Genomic DNA, 20,023 nt, shown 5'->3' on the forward strand with positions numbered 1-20,023 from the left:
TTGGGGTTAAATTATATGACTGTGGGACAGTAACTCAGCTTGGGGTTATTACTGTATGACTAGGGACAGTAACTCAGTTGGGTTATTACTGTATGACTGGGGACAGTAACTCAGTTGGGTATATTATATGACTAGGGGACAGTAACTCAGTTGGGGGTTATACGTATGGACTGGGGGACAGGAACTTCAGTTGGGGTTATTACTGTATGACTGGGGACAGTAACTCAGTTGGGGGTAAATATTATGATGACTGTGGCCGACAGTAACAGTTGGGGGTTATTACTGATGGACTAGGGACAGTAACTCAGTTGGGGGTTAATATTATATGACTAGGGGACAGTAACTCAGTTGGGGGTTAATATTATATGACTGGGGGACAGTAACACAGTTGGGGGTTAATATTATATGACTGGGGGACAGTAACTCGGTTGGGGCTGGTCTCTATAGCGCTCTGTTACCACAGTATAACAGTGACAGGGTTACTGCCCCACACTGGGGTATACTATACATTCGGGGGGGGGGGGGGGGGGCGGATAGGGGAAAGCGCAGCTATTAAGGCGGTTATGTGACCGAGCCGAGCAGTTGGCGGGATACACCGTTATGTGCCGGTGTGTGTGTGAGGGCTGCGCAGTTACATCACAGTCAATGTGTTATTATGTCACTGTATCACACACACACTCTCACACGTGTCCCCTCACACCGTTTCGCCCCTTCCCGCCCACCGGCCAATCGGCTTCCAGGGGGCGGGGCCGGCGGCTGGGGGCGGCCAATCGGCGCTAAGTGGGCCGGGCTTGCAGTGACAGCCTCACGTGGAACTCGGAGTGGAGAAGAGATCGGCTCTGTGCGGATCGCTGAGGGGAGGTAAGGGCTTTGCTCCGGGGAACCGGGGGGCTGGGGCAGGTTATAGACTAGCGCCCCCTGTGGCTGCACGGATAGCGCTCCTATGTGGAGGGAATCTGTTAAACTGGCTATAGGGGTCTGGCTTTGGGGTGTCAGATACAAAGGCAATGGGAGCCTGGATACAGGGTGTCGGGTAATAGGGGTGCGAGTTATAGGGTGTCAGAGATATGTGGGGGACCCTACATACACAGTGTTACGGGCAATTCTACATGCGTTGTGCCCAGTACAAAATGGATTCTACATGCAGAAGGGGCGGGGCTAGAGAGGGAGCAGGGGGGGCAGGAGTCTAGGGGGGCAATTAGGTACTTATTGATGAACTGTTCCAATGTGATGTGTTGGAAATTGTCAACTTAGCAATGTTTTGGGGGACGAAATTGAATTTGCTGTGGGGGCCACTAGCCTTTAGTTATGCAGGGTGTCCTATACAGATTTATATATAGGGTGTCATATACACAGGGTGCTGGATATGGGGTGTCATATACACAGGGTGTAGAATATAGGGTGTCATATACACAGGGTGCTAGATATGGGGGTCATAATACACGTGCTGGATATGGGGTGTCATATACACAGGTGCTGGATTATGGGGTGTCATAACAAACAGTGCTGGGATATGGGGTGTCATATACACAGGGTGCTGGATATGGCATATACAACAGGCTGCTAGATATAGGGTGTCATATACCACAGGGGGCTAAATATAGGGTGTCATAACACAGGGTGCTAGATATAGGGTGTCTATACACAGGGTGCTAGATATAGGGCTGTCATATACACAGGGTGCATCTGGCTGATATGGGTTGTCATATACAGGGTGCTGGATAGGCGGTTTCATATACACAGGGGTGCTAGATATAAGGGTGTCAACATACACAGGGTGCTAGATATAGGGTGTCATATACACAGGGTGCTAGATATAGGGTGTCATATACACAGGGTGCTAGAGTATAGGTTCATATACACAGGGTGCTAGATTATAGGGCATATACACAGGGTGCTAGATATAGGGTGTCAAATACACAGGGTGCTGGATATGGGGTGTCATATACACAGGGTGCTGGATATGGGGTGTCATATACACAGGGTGCTAGATATAGGGTGTCAAATACACAGGGTGCTAGATATAGGGTGTCATATACACAGGGTGCTAGATATAGGGTGTCATATACACAGGGTGCTAGATATAGGGTGTCATATACACAGGGTCCTAGATATAGGGTGTCATATACACAGGGTGCTAGATATGGGGTGTCATATACACAGGGTGCTGGATATGGGGTGTCATATACACAGGGTGCTGGATATGGGGTGTCATATACACAGGGTGCTAGATATAGGGTGTCAAATACACAGGGGTGCTAGATATAGTGGGTGATTCATGTCAATACACAGGGTGCAGATATAGGGTTCATATACACAGGGTGCTAGGTGCATATACACGGGTGCTAATATAGGGTGTCATATACGCAGGGTCAGATATGGGTGTCATATACAGGGTGGATATCATATACGCAGGTCCTAGATATGGGTGTCATACCAGGGTCCTAGATATGGGGTGTCATATACACAGGGTCCTAGATATGGGGTGTCATATACGCAGGGTCCTAGATATGGGGTGTCATATACACAGGGTCCTAGATATAGGGTGTCATATACACAGGGTCCTAGATATGGGGTGTCATATACACAGGGTCCTAGATATGGGGTGTCATATACACAGGGTCCTGGATATGGGGTGTCATATACACAGGGTCCTAGATATGGGGTGTCATATACACAGGGTCCTGGATATGGGGTGTCATATACACAGGGTCCTGGATATGGGGTGTCATATACACAGGCCCATAGTGTATCCTTGTAATCCAGCCAAGTAACTGCCCCATAAAGTCAGTGCATCCAGGGGAACCTCAGATCCATGGGCTTATATTGGAATCTTGCCAGTGTATTGTGGTGTATTTTGCATGTATACTTTTATTTTGTTATAAATTAAGATTATGGGTATCTGTAACTTTATTGTGTGATAGTGCTGTGTGCTATAGGGGGGTAGTTGGAACATATTATGAGGGAGAAGGTTAGGGCCTATGGGGCACTTATGTTGGTCGGTATGATATTATTTTATGACTTTTTATCTGTTTTGGATTTTATTCAGCTAATAAATGTTTATGCATGATTCTGCCATTTTTCGGTATTGTTAGAGGCAATGATTAGCACACAAAGATGGGGGTACGCCAGCTGCAAGCTTGGGCTCTCTTGTACAAAACATGGTATCTTGACTCCCACCATCTTCTCCAGCGCCAGAATGTAAGGGCCCCTGACTATAAACATGGGCCACCCTTCAGCTGGGAGCATTGTATGATGGGAGTGGCAGCTGGAGGCCTGCTGGTTTGAGAATCCTGCTGGTATACTAATAATATCTATTATTATTATTATTATTATTATTATTATTATTATTATTATTATTATTATTATATCTAGTCTTTGTAATTTCATCTGCATATTTCTTCCCAGGGGCACCTTTGCTTCTAAGGGCCCAGGAGAAATGGCCTCTCTACCCCAAATCTGGCCCCACTTTTCTGTATTTTCCTCCCTCTGTATTTCTCCTGTCTTTATCTCTCCTCTGTCTCATTGTCTTTATTCCTCTGTGTCTCTCAGTCCCTCTATCCCTCCATTATGGCTCCAATCTCTGTTACACTCTCTCACTCTCCCTATTGCCTCAGTCTCATTTCCCTGCATTTCTCTTATGTCTCTCCCTTGTTTACCTTCTTTTTCCTCTCTCAATTCCCGCTCCTCCCTGTCTCTCTCCATTCCCCCTGTTGTCTCATTACAATGCAGTACACCAGTCTGCCCGGCATTATGTCACTGGGGCTCTGTTATGTAACACCCCCTCATACTTACAGCACAGGAGATTCCTCTCTATTTCATATATCAGCGGGTTTGATAACAGGGGATTCACAACAGACCTGGACTGGCAATCTGTGGGTTCTGGTAAATGCCAGAGGGGCTGCTGTAAGGTGCCATAGACACTCACTATTTATTGGGCCTATGGGGGGATGTTTGGGCCTCTGGGTACTGAAAATCAGGCCCGGACTGGCAATCTGTGGGTTCAGGCAAATGCCAGAGGGGCTGCTGTAAGGTGCCATAGACACTCACTATTTATTGGGCTGGGGGAGCTGTTTGGGCCTCTGGGTACTGAAAATCAGGCCCGGACTGGCAATCTGTAGGTTCAGGCAAATGCCAGAGGGGCTGCTGTAAAGTGCCATAGACACTCACTATTTATTGGGCCTATGGGAGGGCTGTTTGGGCCTCTGGGTACTGAAAATCAGGCCCAGACTGGCAATCTGTGGGTACAGGCAAATGCCAGAGGGGCTGCTGTAAGATGCCATAGACAGTCACTATTTATTGGGCTGGGGGGGCTGTTTGGGCCTCTAGGTACTTGGAATGCCAGGACCCAGGCCCAGACTGGCAATCTGTGGGTTCTGGCAAATGCCAGAGGAGCTGCTGTAAGATGCCATAGACACTCACTATTTATTGGGCCTATGGGGGGGCTGTTTGGGTCTATTTTGAATCCCAGTCCAGGCCTGACTTACAATCACTGACTGCCCCTTGATCCTGGGTTTAAAAGCAATAAAAGCTCCATAACCCAGATATTGTTTGACTACAAATCCCAGAATTTTATAGATATAACATCAAGCACTCCGGACTGTAGAGATCTGCTGTAAAAACGGACTTTATTTCTTCATATTAAAAACAATATGCCTATATGCATATTGTTTTTAATATGAAGAAATAAAGTCCGTTTTTACAGCAGATCTCTACAGTCCGGAGTGCTTGATGTTATATCTATAAAACCTTGGTGTATTCTCCCTTCAGCTGCGGGTTCGGGGCTTGAGCACCCGGACCACCATTGGACCTTGGTGAGCATATGGTTTTCTTTTGAATGAGACACCGCTTATGTTATTCATTCTGTGTATTGGGAGTGATAGACTCGGGGTTTCCACACCCGGGTCTCAACTTTTCACGGGGTATATAACTAATTTAATCTAAATAACCAACTAATTGAGTTACTTTCGTTGTGGTTGTGCATGAGCGGTTGCCTATTGATTCTATTAGTTATTTTGCAATTATTGATTAAGTTACCGGCACCTGTTTTATGCCGTTCTTTTTCTTGAGGGTTTTGTACAAATCCCAGAATCCTCCAGCGTCCTACTGTTCCTTCTCTCTTTATAGTTTCCCGCTCTGCGTGTCCCCATTACCTTTTTTTGATTATCGTCTCCTTGATCTAATGACCTATATAAAGCGATTGGCATGACGCATGCAAAATCCACGCGTGATTCCCGCCCCCTCATGTGCACTGGCTGCATGTTATTATGTAGCTCTTCCGCTCAGGCTGCATTCTGATTGGCTGCCCCACTAACCCAGGTCATACCCTGGGGCAAGGGAGAGAGAATAATAATCACAGCTTATTTCCTTATTCTGCGGGATGTTAAGTCTATAAATGTGCGCTGAACAGGCCACGCCCCCACCGCGCAGGGTCCAACCAATCACAGATGTGCCCCGCCTCATTTCAGATTTTGTTGCACGTGTGGTAGTCGAATAATAGTAGCATGCTCTGGGCTAGTGCGAGCATGTGTAGGCGCAGAAGGGATATTTTGTATAGAGAAACCAACCTCATGTCATTCTGGAGATACTGATCCAGTTCTGGATTTACTGAGACCCAATTCCTCTTTATTCTAAAGCAAACGTGGAATAAAGTCTCAGATATGCCTGGAGTGGGTCATTATCTCACCTTGGGCTTTGTTGGTATCTCTGTGTTACCTACAGAAATCCCTTAATTATACTCATATTAATGCCCTGTCCACCTACTCTCATTAATGAGTTACTATAGTATAGATTCATACACATTCTCTCCCACTCGTTTGAACTTACACTGTATATACATACCCAGCACTTCTTCTCCCAGTGATCTTCCCACCCCGTAATCCATTGATTCCCTACATCATCTGTGGCTTCCCCACTCTCTCCCCCTCCTTTGTATTGCTGATATGGAATGCATGTACATAGAATCACCAGTCGATACAGATATATAGAAACATTGGGGTAACAGTCACCCTGCTATAGTTCCAGGGGTACCCAGGGCACAAATAAGCACTCACCCCAAATCCCCCCCTAACTGGCCTTCAGGCTGGGCCCCCTTAGCCCATAACAAGGTTACAGATATATAGAAACATTGGGGTAACAGTCACCCCGCTATAGTTCCAGGGGTACCCAGGGCACAGATAAGCACTCACCCTAAATCCCTCCCTAACTGGCCTTCAGGCTGGGCCCCCTTAGCCCATAACAAGGTTACAGATATATAGAAACATTGGGGTAACAGTCACCCCGCTATAGTTCCAGGGGTACCCAGGGCACAAATAAGCACTCACCCCAAATCCCCCCCTAACTGGCCTTCAGGCTGGGCCCCCTTAGCCCATAAACAAGGTTACAGATATATAGAAACATTGGGGTAACAGTCACCCCGCTATAGTTCCAGGGGTACCCAGGGCATAAATAAGCACTCACCCCAAATCCCCCCCTAACTGGCCTTCAGGCTGGGCCCCCTTAGCCCATAACAAGGTTACAGATATATAGAAACATTGGGGTAACAGTCACCCCGCTATAATTCCAGGGGTACCCAGGGCACAAAAAAGCACTCACCCCAAATCCCTTCTAACTGGGCTGCAGGCTGGGCCCCCTTAGCCCATAACAAGGTTACAGATATATAGAAACATTGGGGTAACAGTCACCCCGCTATAGTTCCAGGGGTACCCAGGGCACAAATAAGCACTCACCCCAAATCCCCCCCTAACTGGCCTTCAGGCTGGGCCCCCTTAGCCCATAACAAGGTTACAGATATATAGAAACATTGGGGTAACAGTCACCCCGCTATAGTTCCAGGGGTACCCAGGGCACAAATAAGCATTAGTGGGAGGGCCAGAAGGTAGCCAATCAGATTTCTCAGTGCATAGAAAACCCCCTGCATATGAAGGGGTGATGGAGGTTTATTATATAACATGTATATAACGCACATATTTATAGGGGAGATAGTAAGTGCAAAAGCAAAACAATTTATTAATATTTATTAATTTATATATAATAATAAAGAAAAAAAACGGAAGTAAATATGGATATTTTTATCTTGTTAGGAAAAGAATAGGCAGATGGTATGTTCGGCGCGAGTCCTATTTATTGTGCGGAGAATTAGTCACCCCGCGTGAATTCACAGCGCCCACTTTCTCAGATGTAATGCACAATGGCAGCTTGTTTGTTCACACAGTGGCAGCACGTGGGCGGCGCCAAGGAAGATTCTGTGATGTCATTGGTGGCATTCAGTGTAGGCTTGTTGCGATTGGCTGCTGATAAGGGAACACAAATACAAAGCATGGTTTTTTTGTGAATGAGTCCTATTGATTTATCCCATTGGCTAAACGGCACGCAGGCATACTTTACTATAAATAAAATCCATTGATGTTTTAGATTTCGGAGTGTCCCAGATTTGTGTGTTTGGCTGCTATTGTGTGTATAGAGACACAGGCCCGCACTGTTTGTAAAGGGAGACTGGCATCCCGTGACATAAATAATGGCGGCTACTAGGGTGCACACTTGCACTATGGGCAAGCACAGGTTTGAGTACAATTCTATAGTAAATAAAGTACCCCCTATTGTAACATATAGGGATATTATAAGTCCCCGAGGGGTTCCTTATAATATATAGTGAATAAAGTACCCCCTATTGTAACATATAGGGATATTATAAGCCCCCGAGGAGTTCCTTATAATATATAGTGAATAAAGTGCCCCCTATTGTAACATATAGGGATATTATAAGCCCCCGAGGGGTTCCTTATAATATATAGTGAATAAAGTACCCCCTATTGTAACATATAGGGATATTATAGTCACAGAGGAGTTCCTTATAATATATAGTGAATAAAGTGCCCCCTATTGTAACATATAGGGATATTATAAGTCACAGAGGAGTTCCTTATAATATATAGTGAATAAAGTGCCCCCTATTGTAACATATAGGGATATTATAAGTCACAGAGGAGTTCCTTATAATATATAGTGAATAATGTGCCCCCTATTGTAACATATAGGGATATTATAAGCCCCCGAGGAGTTCCTTATAATATATAGTGAATAAAGTGCCCCCTATTGTAACATATAGGGATATTATAAGCCCCCGAGGAGTTCCTTATAATATATAGTGAATAAAGTGCCCCCTATTGTAACATATAGGGATATTATAAGCCCCCGAGGAGTTCCTTATAATATATAGTGAATAAAGTACCCCCTATTGTAACATATAGGGATATTATAAGTCCCAGAGGAGTTCCTTATAATATATAATGAATAAAGTGCCCCCTATTGTAACATATAGGGATGTTATAAGTCCCAGAGGAGTTCCTTATAATATATAGTGAATAAAGTACCCCCTATTGTAACATATAGGGATATTATAAGTCCCCATGGAGTTCCTTATAATATATAGTGAATAAAGTACCCCCTATTGTAACATATAGGGATATTATAAGCCCCCGAGGAGTTCCTTATAATATATAGTGAATAAAGTGCCCCCTATTGTAACATATAGGGATATTATAAGTCCCCATGGAGTTCCTTATATATAGTGAATAAAGTACCCTGTATTGTAAGTCACCGAGGACCGTATACAGGTCATGGAACTCTGAGGTGACTTCTAATATCCTCATATTTTACAACAGGGGGTACTTTATTTATTATTATATATATAAGTTTTAGCAAATCATGTGACTGAAATTGTGTCAATAACTGATGACATCACTAAGCACCATTTATAAGGATATCATTTACAGTTTGGTCCCATAGGGAAATGACCAAGCTGTATATTATATATATAAGGCAGAGCAGGGCTTATTATAGCATCCATCTCCGGCCATGTGATCAGTTACAGACAGTCCATATAATATGATATAATACTGACAGTCCCCCCTCTTTGCATCTCGCCGCGCTCACGCTGTCTAACACTCCTTTATATAATGGCCATTTATATAAGCAGCTACCTTCTATTAGGGAGAGGGGAGAGGCCGGCGCAGAGTCCTTTATGTAAGGGCCGGAAACCTGATAGGGGCCAGATTTCAGCATCAGCTCCTGGCTGTCTCTCGCTCCGTCATGTGTAAGTCTGTCTATCTGTCTATTATCTTTTGTCTGTATGTCTCGCTATCTCAGTGCTGGGCACCCTATGCACCTCGCCCCCAATGCGGATAAAGTTAAGTAACGAGCGGCGGTGGGGGAACATGGGCCCGGACTATTGGACTAGGCCTTGCCCCCTATCTTTCCGTCTGTCTCTCTGTCAGTCGGTTCTCCATGTTTCTCGCCCTCTGTGCCCTAATCACGCCCGTGTCCCTTGGCACATTGTGTCCTACTTGGCACACTCTGTGTTGCTCACGTTGGGTGTGACTCTCACCTGGAAAACCAAAACCTCTCCAGGAACTAGAGCACCGTGGAAGGGAAAGGGTTAAAGTTAAAGATTTTTTTTTTTCCCCCTCCTGTCAGATTTTTTTGGGGATCAGGAAACCCCCACAACCCCCCTTCCTTGCTCCGATATATAGAATTGATCTAACAGGGACTGTACTATTATTTCAAGAGCAAACAGGCATTAACCTTATATTTTACCCTAAACCAGGGGTCCTTAAACTACGGCCCCCCAAGGGTGAGGGCCACGCTGAGGCAGACAGGTAGTAGCCAGGGGTGAGGACACAGCAGGGGTGGGGGGCGTAGTTTGAGGACGAACTGTAATTTGGCCCCCCAACAATCTGAGTGACCGTAACCTGGCCCCCTATTTAAAAAGTTTGAGGACCCCTGCCCTATACTGGGGCTCTGCTTTGGGTCCTTTAGCTAGGGGGGCCGGCCCAGCAGCTTGGGGACCCTAAAGGGTTAAGGTTTAATGGGATATGTTTGGGTAGCGTAGTGTCTTTTGTAGAGGTAGTGTAGCAGTGCTATCCCAAAAAAGTGGGTTAAATATGTAATACACTTCTGGTAGATAAGGGGTTAAATAAATTGCATTTTATATCAAGAAAAAGGACTGACTTGCCCTTTAGCACTTTAGATTAAGTGGCTAAAAGATGTTGTGCCCTGCGCTTAGGGTTAATGCTACACAGGAACTGGCCAGGGAAGGGTTAAGGAGGTAAGTAGCTCTATTTATATAAAAGTATAGATATGTACATATATAGATGTAAGCCCTTCCCTGTAAGGGCCAGGGGGTAAGGTTCAGGGCAGCACGAGCGCTGGAGGGAGCGGATTGCAAGCTGTTGGACTAATGGGAAGGGCCGGCCGAGCAATAGTTAATCTTTCCCAGACACATGCTCCATATTTGCATGTTATGCAGGAGCTGCGAGCTGATTGGCTTCCTCGGGTTTCCAATCAGGGAAGGTGGAGGGGGAGCCAAGCAGCACTACATTCCACGTGTGGGGGCGCTGACTTCACGGGGTGGGTCTCTGACATCACAGGGCTGCGGGCCAATCGGGAGGGGAGCTGGGGAGGAAGAGCGCAGAAGCGGCGAACTTAGCAGGTAGACAGCGCATGAGATGGGAGAGGAGAGGAAGGCGGCTGTGAGAGCACAGAATCACTGCAGAGAATGAGACAGACGAGGTGAGGAGAGGGACAGGTGGGGGGGCTCACAAATAATAATAATAGGCTGATAGCTCTGCATCCTCTCAGCTCTATGGGGGATCCGTCCCTCGCTCTGCAAAAGCTGTGCAGTCTCTCCTTTAGAGTGTTAGCTCTGCATGCTCCCTGACTAAGGTCTAGCTGTGCAGTCTCTCCTTTAGAGTGTTAGCTCTGCTTGCTCCCTAAGGTCTAGCTGTGCAGTCTCTCCTTTAGAGTGTTAGCTCTGCATGCTCCCTAAGGTCTAGCTGTGCATCTCTCCTTTAGAGTGTTAGCTCTGCATGCTCCCTGACTAAGGTCTAGCTGTGCAGTCTCTCCTTTAGAGTGTTAGCTCTGCATGGTCCCCGTCTTAGGTCTAGCTGTGCATCTCTCCTTTAGAGTGTTAGCTCTGCATGCTCCCTGACTAAGGTCTACCTGTGCAGTCTCTCCTTTAGAGTGTTAGCTCTGCATGCTCCCTGACTAAGGTCTAGCTGTGCAGTCTCTCCTTTAGAGTGTTAGCTCTGCATGCTCCCTGACTAAGGTCTACCTGTGCAGTCTCTCCTTTAGAGTGTTAGCTCTGCATGCTCCCTGACTAAGGTCTAGCTGTGCAGTCTCTCCTTTAGAGTGTTAGCTCTGCATGCTCCCTGACTAAGGTCTAGCTGTGCAGTCTCTCCTTTAGAGTGTTAGCTCTGCATGCTCCCTGACTTAGGTCTAGCTGTGCAGCCTCTCCTTTAGAGTGTTAGCTCTGCTTGCTCCCTAAGGTCTAGCTGTGCAGTCTCTCCTTTAGAGTGTTAGCTCTGCATGCTCCCTGACTTAGGTCTAGCTGTGCAGTCTCTCCTTTAGAGTGTTAGCTCTGCATGTTCCCTGACTTAGGTCTAGCTGTGCAGTCTCTCCTTTAGAGTGTTAGCTCTGCTTGCTCCCTAAGGTCTAGCTGTGCAGTCTCTCCTTTAGAGTGTTAGCTCTGCATGCTCCCTGACTAAGGTCTAGCTGTGCAGTCTCTCCTTTAGAGTGTTAGCTCTGCATGCTCCCTGACTAAGGTCTACCTGTGCAGTCTCTCCTTTAGAGTGTTAGCTCTGCATGCTCCCTGACTAAGGTCTAGCTGTGCAGTCTCTCCTTTAGAGTGTTAGCTCTGCATGCTCCCTGACTAAGGTCTAGCTGTGCAGTCTCTCCTTTAGAGTGTTAGCTCTGCATGCTCCCTGACTTAGGTCTAGCTGTGCAGCCTCTCCTTTAGAGTGTTAGCTCTGCTTGCTCCCTAAGGTCTAGCTGTGCAGTCTCTCCTTTAGAGTGTTAGCTCTGCATGCTCCCTGACTTAGGTCTAGCTGTGCAGTCTCTCCTTTAGAGTGTTAGCTCTGCATGCTCCCTGACTTAGGTCTAGCTGTGCAGTCTCTCCTTTAGAGTGTTAGCTCTGCATGCTCCCTGACTTAGGTCTAGCTGTGCAGTCTCTCCTTTAGAGTGTTAGCTCTGCATGCTCCCTGACTAAGGTCTAGCTGTGCAGTCTCTCCTTTAGAGTGTTAGCTCTGCATGCTCCCTGACTAAGGTCTAGCTGTGCAGTCTCTCCTTTAGAGTGTTAGCTCTGCATGCTCCCTGACTTAGGTCTAGCTGTGCAGCCTCTCCTTTAGAGTGTTAGCTCTGCTTGCTCCCTAAGGTCTAGCTGTGCAGTCTCTCCTTTAGAGTGTTAGCTCTGCATGCTCCCTGACTTAGGTCTAGCTGTGCAGTCTCTCCTTTAGAGTGTTAGCTCTGCATGCTCCCTGACTTAGGTCTAGCTGTGCAGTCTCTCCTTTAGAGTGTTAGCTCTGCATGCTCCCTGACTTAGGTCTAGCTGTGCAGTCTCTCCTTTAGAGTGTTAGCTCTGCATGCTCCCTGACTTAGGTCTAGCTGTGCAGTCTCTCCTTTAGAGTGTTAGCTCTGCATGCTCCCTGACTTAGGTCTAGCTGTGCAGTCTCTCCTTTAGAGTGTTAGCTCTGCTTGCTCCCTAAGGTCTAGCTGTGCATTCTCTCCTTTAGAGTGTTAGCTCTGCATGCTCCCTGACTTAGGTCTAGCTGTGCAGTCTCTCCTTTAGAGTGTTAGCTCTGCTTGCTCCCTGACTTAGGTCTAGCTGTGCAGTCTCTCCTTTAGAGTGTTAGCTCTGCATGCTCCCTGACTTAGGTCTAGCTGTGCAGTCTCTCCTTTAGAGTGTTAGCTCTGCATGCTCCCTGACTAAGGTCTAGCTGTGCAGTCTCTCCTTTAGAGTGTTAGCTCTGCATGCTCCCTGACTAAGGTCTAGCTGTGCAGTCTCTCCTTTAGAGTGTTAGCTCTGCATGCTCCCTGACTAAGGTCTAGCTGTGCAGTCTCTCCTTTAGAGTGTTAGCTCTGCATGCTCCCTAGCTGAGCATGTCCCTAGCTGCGCTCTGCATCCCCCCCTATCATACTAAACACACTCCCAGTAATTTTGTGTCTGCTCCCCAGCTTACATGTTGCTTTGCTCACTCTCCATGTTTGTTGCAGTTGTGCCTGCTCCCCATTTAGCTACCATGTTAGCGCTAAGTGTGCCTGCTCCCCATGAGAGGGTCGGTCCTGCATACAAACCACCCTAGGGTTAGCTGTAGGTCCCTTCCTCACAAACCTCTTTCCTTTCTCTAAGCTGCAGCCTTTGAGGGGCTCATTATCGGGGGCTCCTCGGTGGACTGGTAATTAGTTTTATCAGCTCCTTTTAATATCTGACACAATAACGACTCACAGACAGCACCACCAACAGGAAGGTGATATAACAACACTTGGCTTAGCGCACAGAGCAGAAAAAACAACCACATTAAGTGATTAAATCCAGTAGACGACAAACTATACCCATTTATTGTTGAATAATTGTTACAAAAAAAGTACAGGAGTGGTATATATTTATTCTTCTATACATGTTCCTTGAAGTGCTGAGCCCAAGGTGTGCCTAATGCCGGCCGAGGCCATGTCTGTGTGTGACAGGGCTGATACATGCGTCACTGTGTGTGTAATGGAATGGAAAGGGCAGCTCCTATTGATTCAGGCGCAGCTCCCGTATGACTCCGAGAGCAGCTCAGATAATGATTGGACGCTGCTTTCCCTTTAATAACACATGTGCAGCACGTTTACAGGGCACCGCCCTCTTACTCTGATTGGGCAGCGCCACACTGCCCAATCAAAGTAAGAGGGTGGTGCCCTGTAAACGTGCTACACATGTGTGTCATTAAAGGGAAAGTGTCATTATGTTGCACTGTGTGTATATAGCAGGGGGTATTCCCTATGGGTATGGGGGCATCCCTGTGGGCACTGTGTGTATATAGCAGGGGGTATGGGTATGGGGGCATCCCTGTGGGCACTGTGTGTATATAGCAGGGGGTATGGGTATGGGGGCATCCCTGTGGGCACTGTGTGTATATAGCAGGGGGTATGGGTATGGGTGCATCCCTGTGGGCACTGTGTGTATATGGCAGGGGGTATCGGTATGGGGGCATCCCTGTGGGCACTGTGTGTATATAGCAGGGGGTATCGGTATGGGGGCATCCCTGTGGGCACTGTGTGTATATAGCAGGGGGTATGGGGGCATCCCTGTGGGCACTGTGTATATAGCAGGGGGTATTCCCTATGGGTATGGGGGCATCCCTGTGGGCACTGTGTGTATATAGCAGGGGGTATTCCCTATGGGTATGGGGGCATCCCTGTGGGCACTATGTGTATATAGCAGGGGGTATGGGTATGGGGGCATCCCTGTGGGCACTGTGTGTATATAGCAGGGGGTATTCCCTATGGGTATGGGGGCATCCCTGTGGGCACTGTGTGTATATAGCAGGGGGTATGGGTATGGGGGCATCCCTGTGGGCACTGTGTGTATATAGCAGGGGATATTCCCTATGGGTATGGGTGCATCCCTTTGGCACTGTGTGTATATAGCAGGGGGTATGGGTATGGGTGCATCCCTGTGGGCACTGTGTGTATATGGCAGGGGGTATTCCCTATGGGTATGGGTGCATCCCTGTGGGCACTGTGTGTATATAGCAGGGGGTATTCCCTATGGGTATGGGTGCATCCCTTTGGGCACTGTGTGTATATAGCAGGGGGTATTCCCTATGGGTATGGGTGCATCCCTGTGGGCACTGTGTGTATATAGCAGGGGGTATTCCCTATGGGTATGGGTGCATCCCTTTGGGCACTGTGTGTATATAGCAGGGGGTATTCCCTATGGGTATGGGTGCATCCCTGTGGGCACTGTGTGTATATAGCAGGGGGTATGGGTATGGGTGCATCCCTGTGGGCACTGTGTGTATATAGCAGGGGGTATTCCCTATGGGTATGGGTGCATCCCTTTGGGCACTGTGTGTATATAGCAGGGGGTATTCCCTATGGGTATGGGTGCATCCCTGTGGGCACTGTGTGTATATAGCAGGGGGTATCCCCTATGGGTATGGGTGCATCCCTGTGGGCACTGTGGGTATATAGCTGGGCATATTCCCTATGGGTATAAATGACAGATATACATATTAATGTGCATTTCAGGCAGTGTCCATTCCACACCATTTCTCTGCTTCTTTGCGCCACTGACCCGGGAAGACGGAGACGATGAATGGGGGCTGTGAGCCTCCCCCCCCTCTAGGGGAGAGGGTTAGACGAACGAGGGGTCCCCGGGAAATGGAAGGGACCCAGCAAGATGAAACAGACACCAACAGCCACGGCTCCAGCGGCAACGAGTCCAATGGCAACGAGTCTCGGCAAAGTCGCAGTTCTCACAGCAGCACCAGCGGCAACGGGAAGGACTCGGCCATGCTGGAAGCCACCGAGAGCAGCAAGAGGTACGGGATGGGGGCTGGAGGGGAGGCAGGAAGGCTCCATAGTGGGAAAATGAGTGGGAAACCAGGGGGTGCGAACGGGAGAAGAACTGAATTATATTATTATTCTCCATCAGTACAAACTCTCACAGTCCATCTCCGCCGAGCAGCTCTATTGCCTACAGTCTGCTGAGTGCCAGCTCCGAGCAGGACAATCCTTCCACCAGTGGCTGCAGGTAACCATTCACTTGTACTGCACAATTCAGCAGGAACAGCCCCCTGAGTTTGCCCATAGCCTGTACAGAGAGATACCATAAACTATGGCACATAGGGATTCCCTTGTACTAAGCACAATTCAGCAGGAACAGCCCCCTGAGTTTGCCCATAGCCTGTACAGAGAGATACCATAAACTATGGCACATAGGGATTCCCTTGTACTAAGCACAATTCAGCAGGAACAGCCCCCTAAGTTTGCTCATAGCCTGTACAGAGAGATACCATAAAACTATGGCAGCATAGGGATTCCCCTGTACTAAGCACAATTCAGCAGGAACAGCCCCCTAAGTGTGCTCATAGCCTGTACAGAGAGATACCATAAAACTATGGCACATAGGGATTCCCCTGTACTAAGCACAATTCAGCAGGAACAGCCCCCTAAGTTTGCTCATAGCCGGTACAGAGAGATACCATAAAACTATGGCACATAGGGATTCCCCTGTACTAAGCACAATTCAGCAGGAACAGCCCCCTAAGTTTGCTCATAGCCTGTACAGAGAGATACCATAAAACTATGGCAGCATAGGGATTCCCCTGTACTAAGCCCAATTCAGCAGGAACAGCTCCCTAAGTTTGCTCATAGCCTGTACAGAGAGATACCATAAAACTATGGCACATAGGGATTCCCCTGTACTAAGCACAATTCAGCAGGAACAGCCCCCTAAGTTTGCTCATAGCCTGTACAGAGAGATACCATAAAACTATGGCGCATAGGGATTCCCCTGTACTAAGCACAATTCAGCAGGAACAGCCCCCTAAGTTTGCTCATAGCCTGTACAGAGAGATACCATAAAACTATGGCACATAGGGATTCCCCTGTACTAAGCACAATTCAGCAGGAACAGCCCCCTAAGTTTGCTCATAGCCTGTACAGAGGCTCACTTATTACTCTTTACTCTATACAGTAGTGACCAGTCTGCAAGGGAGAAAAGCCAGAAAGAGTTGATGAAGGCCCTGAAAGAGCTTAAGATTCGCCTCCCATCGGAGAAGCGGCTGAAAGGCAAATCTGGCACCCTGGCAACCCTGCAGTATGCCCTTTCCTGCGTCAAACAAGTACGAGGTGAGTCGGTGAAGTGGGAAGGAAGCTGCTATACACCAACGGGCATATTTATAATAGTGTGTAAGGCAGCGTTACCGGTGATGTTGCACATAGCAACCAATCAGATGTTTGCTTTTGTTTTTTAACTTGTCGGTGACCTTCAATTCTAATTGCTGATGGTTGCTATGGGCTACATCAGGCTTGTTACCTGTGGTGCTGGGACTTCATGTTATTTGTTCATTTTATCCTTCTACCCTCTAGCTAACCAGGAGTATTACCAGCAGTGGACTATCGATGACTCCCAGCCATGTTGCCTGGACATGTCCAGTTACACCATCGAGGAGGTGGAGAGCGTGACCTCGGAGTATACCCTAAAAAATCCCGTAAGTGTTGCACACCCACTGGGGTCTCTTTGTGTCCTTGCCAGAAAGCAGTAATGTGAAATATGTAGCATTAATATTGGAGAGATATCTTCCCAGGCCTATGGGATTGGTTAGTTATAATGCCAGTTAGGTGCCCTGGGTACCCCTGGAACTATAGCGGGGTGACTGTTACCCCAATGTTTCTATATATCTGTAACCTTGTTATGGGCTAAGGGGACCCAGCCTGAAGGCCAGTTAGGGGGGGATTTGGGGTGAGTGCTTATTTGTGCCCTGGGTACCCCTGGAACTATAGCAGGGTGCCTGTTACCCCAATGTTTCTATATATCTGTAACCTTGTTATGGGCTAAGGGGGCCCAGCCTGAAGGCCAGTTAGGGGGGGATTTGGGGTGAGTGCTTATTTGTGCCCTGGGTACCCCTGGAACTATAGCGGGGTGACTGTTACCCTAATGTTTCTATATATCTGTAACCTTGTTATGGGCTATGGGGACCCAGCCTGAAGGCCAGTTAGGGGGGATTTGGGGTGAGTGCTCATTTGTGCCCTGGGTACCCCTGGAACTATAGCGGGGTGACTGTTACCCCAATGTTTCTATATATCTGTAACCTTGTTATGGGCTAAGGGGGCCCAGCCTGAAGGCCAGTTAGGGGGGGATTTGGGGTGAGTGCTTATTTGTGCCCTGGGTACCCCTGGAACTATAGCAGGGTGCCTGTTACCCCAATGTTTCTATATATCTGTAACCTTGTTATGGGCTAAGGGGGCCCAGCCTGAAGGCCAGTTAGGGGGGGATTTGGGGTGAGTGCTTATTTGTGCCCTGGGTACCCCTGGAACTATAGCGGGGTGACTGTTACCCTAATGTTTCTATATATCTGTAACCTTGTTATGGGCTATGGGGACCCAGCCTGAAGGCCAGTTAGGGGGGATTTGGGGTGAGTGCTCATTTGTGCCCTGGGTACCCCTGGAACTATAGCGGGGTGACTGTTACCCCAATGTTTCTATATATCTGTAACCTTGTTATAGGCTAAGGGGGCCCAGCCTGAAGGCCAGTTAGGGGGGGGATTTGGGGTGAGTGCTTATTTGTGCCTGGGTACCCCTGGAACTATAGCAGGGTGACTGTTACCCCAATGTTTCTATATATCTGTAACCTTGTTATGGGCTAAGGGGGCCCAGCCTGAAGGCCAGTTAGGGGGGGATTTGGGTGAGTGCTTATTTGTGCCCTGGGTACCCCTGGAACTATAGCGGGGTGACTGTTACCCCAATGTTTCTATATATCTGTAACCTTGTTATAGGCTAAGGGGGCCCAGCCTGAAGGCCAGTTAGGGGGGGATTTGGGGTGAGTGCTTATTTGTGCCCTGGGTACCCCTGGAACTATAGCAGGGTGACTGTTACCCCAACGTTTCTATATATCTGTAACCTTGTTATGGGCTAAGGGGGCCCAGCCTGAAGGCCAGTTAGGGGGGGATTTGGGGTGAGTGCTTATTTGTGCCCTGGGTACCCCTGGAACTATAGCAGGGTGACTGTTACCCCAATGTTTCTATATATCTGTAACCTTGTTATGGGCTAAGGGGGCCCAGCCTGAAGGCCAGTTAGGGGGGGATTTGGGGTGAGTGCTTATTTGTGCCCTGGGTACCCCTGGAACTATAGCGGGGTGACTGTTACCCCAATGTTTCTATATATCTGTAACCTTGTTATGGGCTAAGGGGGCCCAGCCTGAAGGCCAGTTAGGGGGGGATTTGGGGTGAGAATGAATTTCCTGCTCTCTCTCGTTATCCCAGGATACATTCTCTGTGGCAGTCTCATTCATCAGTGGTCGAATTGTGTACATCTCAGACCAGGCTTCTCTCATCCTGCATTGCAAAAAGGAGGTGTTCAAGGGGGCCACATTCGCTGAGTTTCTTGCTCCACAGGATGTCAGTGTCTTCTATGGATCTACAGCCCCATATCATCTCCCTTCCTGGAGCAGCTGCACCTCTGGGGGTAAGGAAGGGGCAGATAATTGTACCCCTGAATTCACTTTGCCTGCATTGATATGTACAGTAGGGGGTGTGGATAGGCCCCAACCCTCACAGGGTGGTAGTGATAAAAACCTTCCCACAGTAGGGTGACAGAGTAGGATCTGTACAATCTGTCTGATTGGGGTCATTTTTGTCTTTTTCCTGCAGATACTGCATCAATGGACTACACGCAAGAGAAATCTGTCTTCTGTCGGATCAGGTGGGTATTGTGAGGGTGGGGAGAGCATAGAAAAATCATTCATTTATAGACAGAGAGAGGGGAGGCCCGGCTATCTATCCCCTGTATATACAGAGAGAGGGGGGGCCCGGCTATCTATCCCCCGTATATACAGAGAGAGGGGAGGCCCGGCTATCTATCCCCCGTATATACAGAGAGAGGGGAGGCCCGGCTATCTATCCCCCGTATATACAGAGAGAGGGGAGGCCCGGCTATCTATCCCCCGTATATACAGAGAGAGGGGAGGCCCGGCTATCTATCCCCTGTATATACAGAGAGAGGGGATGCCCGGCTATCTATCCCCTGTATATACAGAGAGAGGGGAGGCCCGGCTATCTATCCCCTGTATATACAGAGAGAGGGGAGGCCCGGCTATCTATCCCCTGTATATACAGAGAGAGGGGAGGCCCGGCTATCTATCCCCTGTATATACAGAGAGAGGGGAGGGCCCGGCTATCTATCCCCTGTATATACAGAGAGAGGGGAGGCCCGGCTATCTATCCCCTGTATATACAGAGAGAGGGGAGGCCCGGCTTATCTATCCCCCGTATATACAGAGAGAGGGGAGGCCCGGCTATCTATCCCTGTATATACAGAGAGAGGGGAGGCCCGGCTATCTATCCCCTGTATATACAGAGAGAGGGGAGGCCCGGCTATCTATCCCCCGTATATACAGAGAGAGGGGAGGCCCGGCTATCTATCCCCGTATATACAGAGAGAGGGGAGGCCCCGGCTATCTATCCCCTGTATATACAGAGAGAGG

At 48.2% G+C, this 20,023-nt stretch overlaps 1 protein-coding gene across 3 annotated transcripts in view; it reads left to right on the top strand.

Moving 5' to 3' along the window:
- Positions 1 to 836: 836 nt before the first annotated feature.
- per1 (period circadian clock 1) overlaps positions 837 to 20,023 on the top strand; it is a 34,028-nt gene continuing 14,841 nt past the window's right edge. The window contains 7 exon segments of one of the 3 annotated variants that reach the window (NM_001197229.1): positions 837 to 861; positions 15,067 to 15,359; positions 15,473 to 15,571; positions 16,517 to 16,671; positions 16,912 to 17,033; positions 18,804 to 19,005; positions 19,191 to 19,242. In NM_001197229.1, the coding sequence (NP_001184158.1) occupies positions 15,130 to 15,359; positions 15,473 to 15,571; positions 16,517 to 16,671; positions 16,912 to 17,033; positions 18,804 to 19,005; positions 19,191 to 19,242 (860 nt within the window). In that variant the 5' untranslated portion in view covers positions 837 to 861; positions 15,067 to 15,129. 3 annotated transcript variants of the gene reach the window in all.

This window comes from Xenopus tropicalis, chromosome 3 (assembly GCF_000004195.4).
Source record: "Xenopus tropicalis strain Nigerian chromosome 3, UCB_Xtro_10.0, whole genome shotgun sequence".
Taxonomy (NCBI): domain Eukaryota; kingdom Metazoa; phylum Chordata; class Amphibia; order Anura; family Pipidae; genus Xenopus; species Xenopus tropicalis.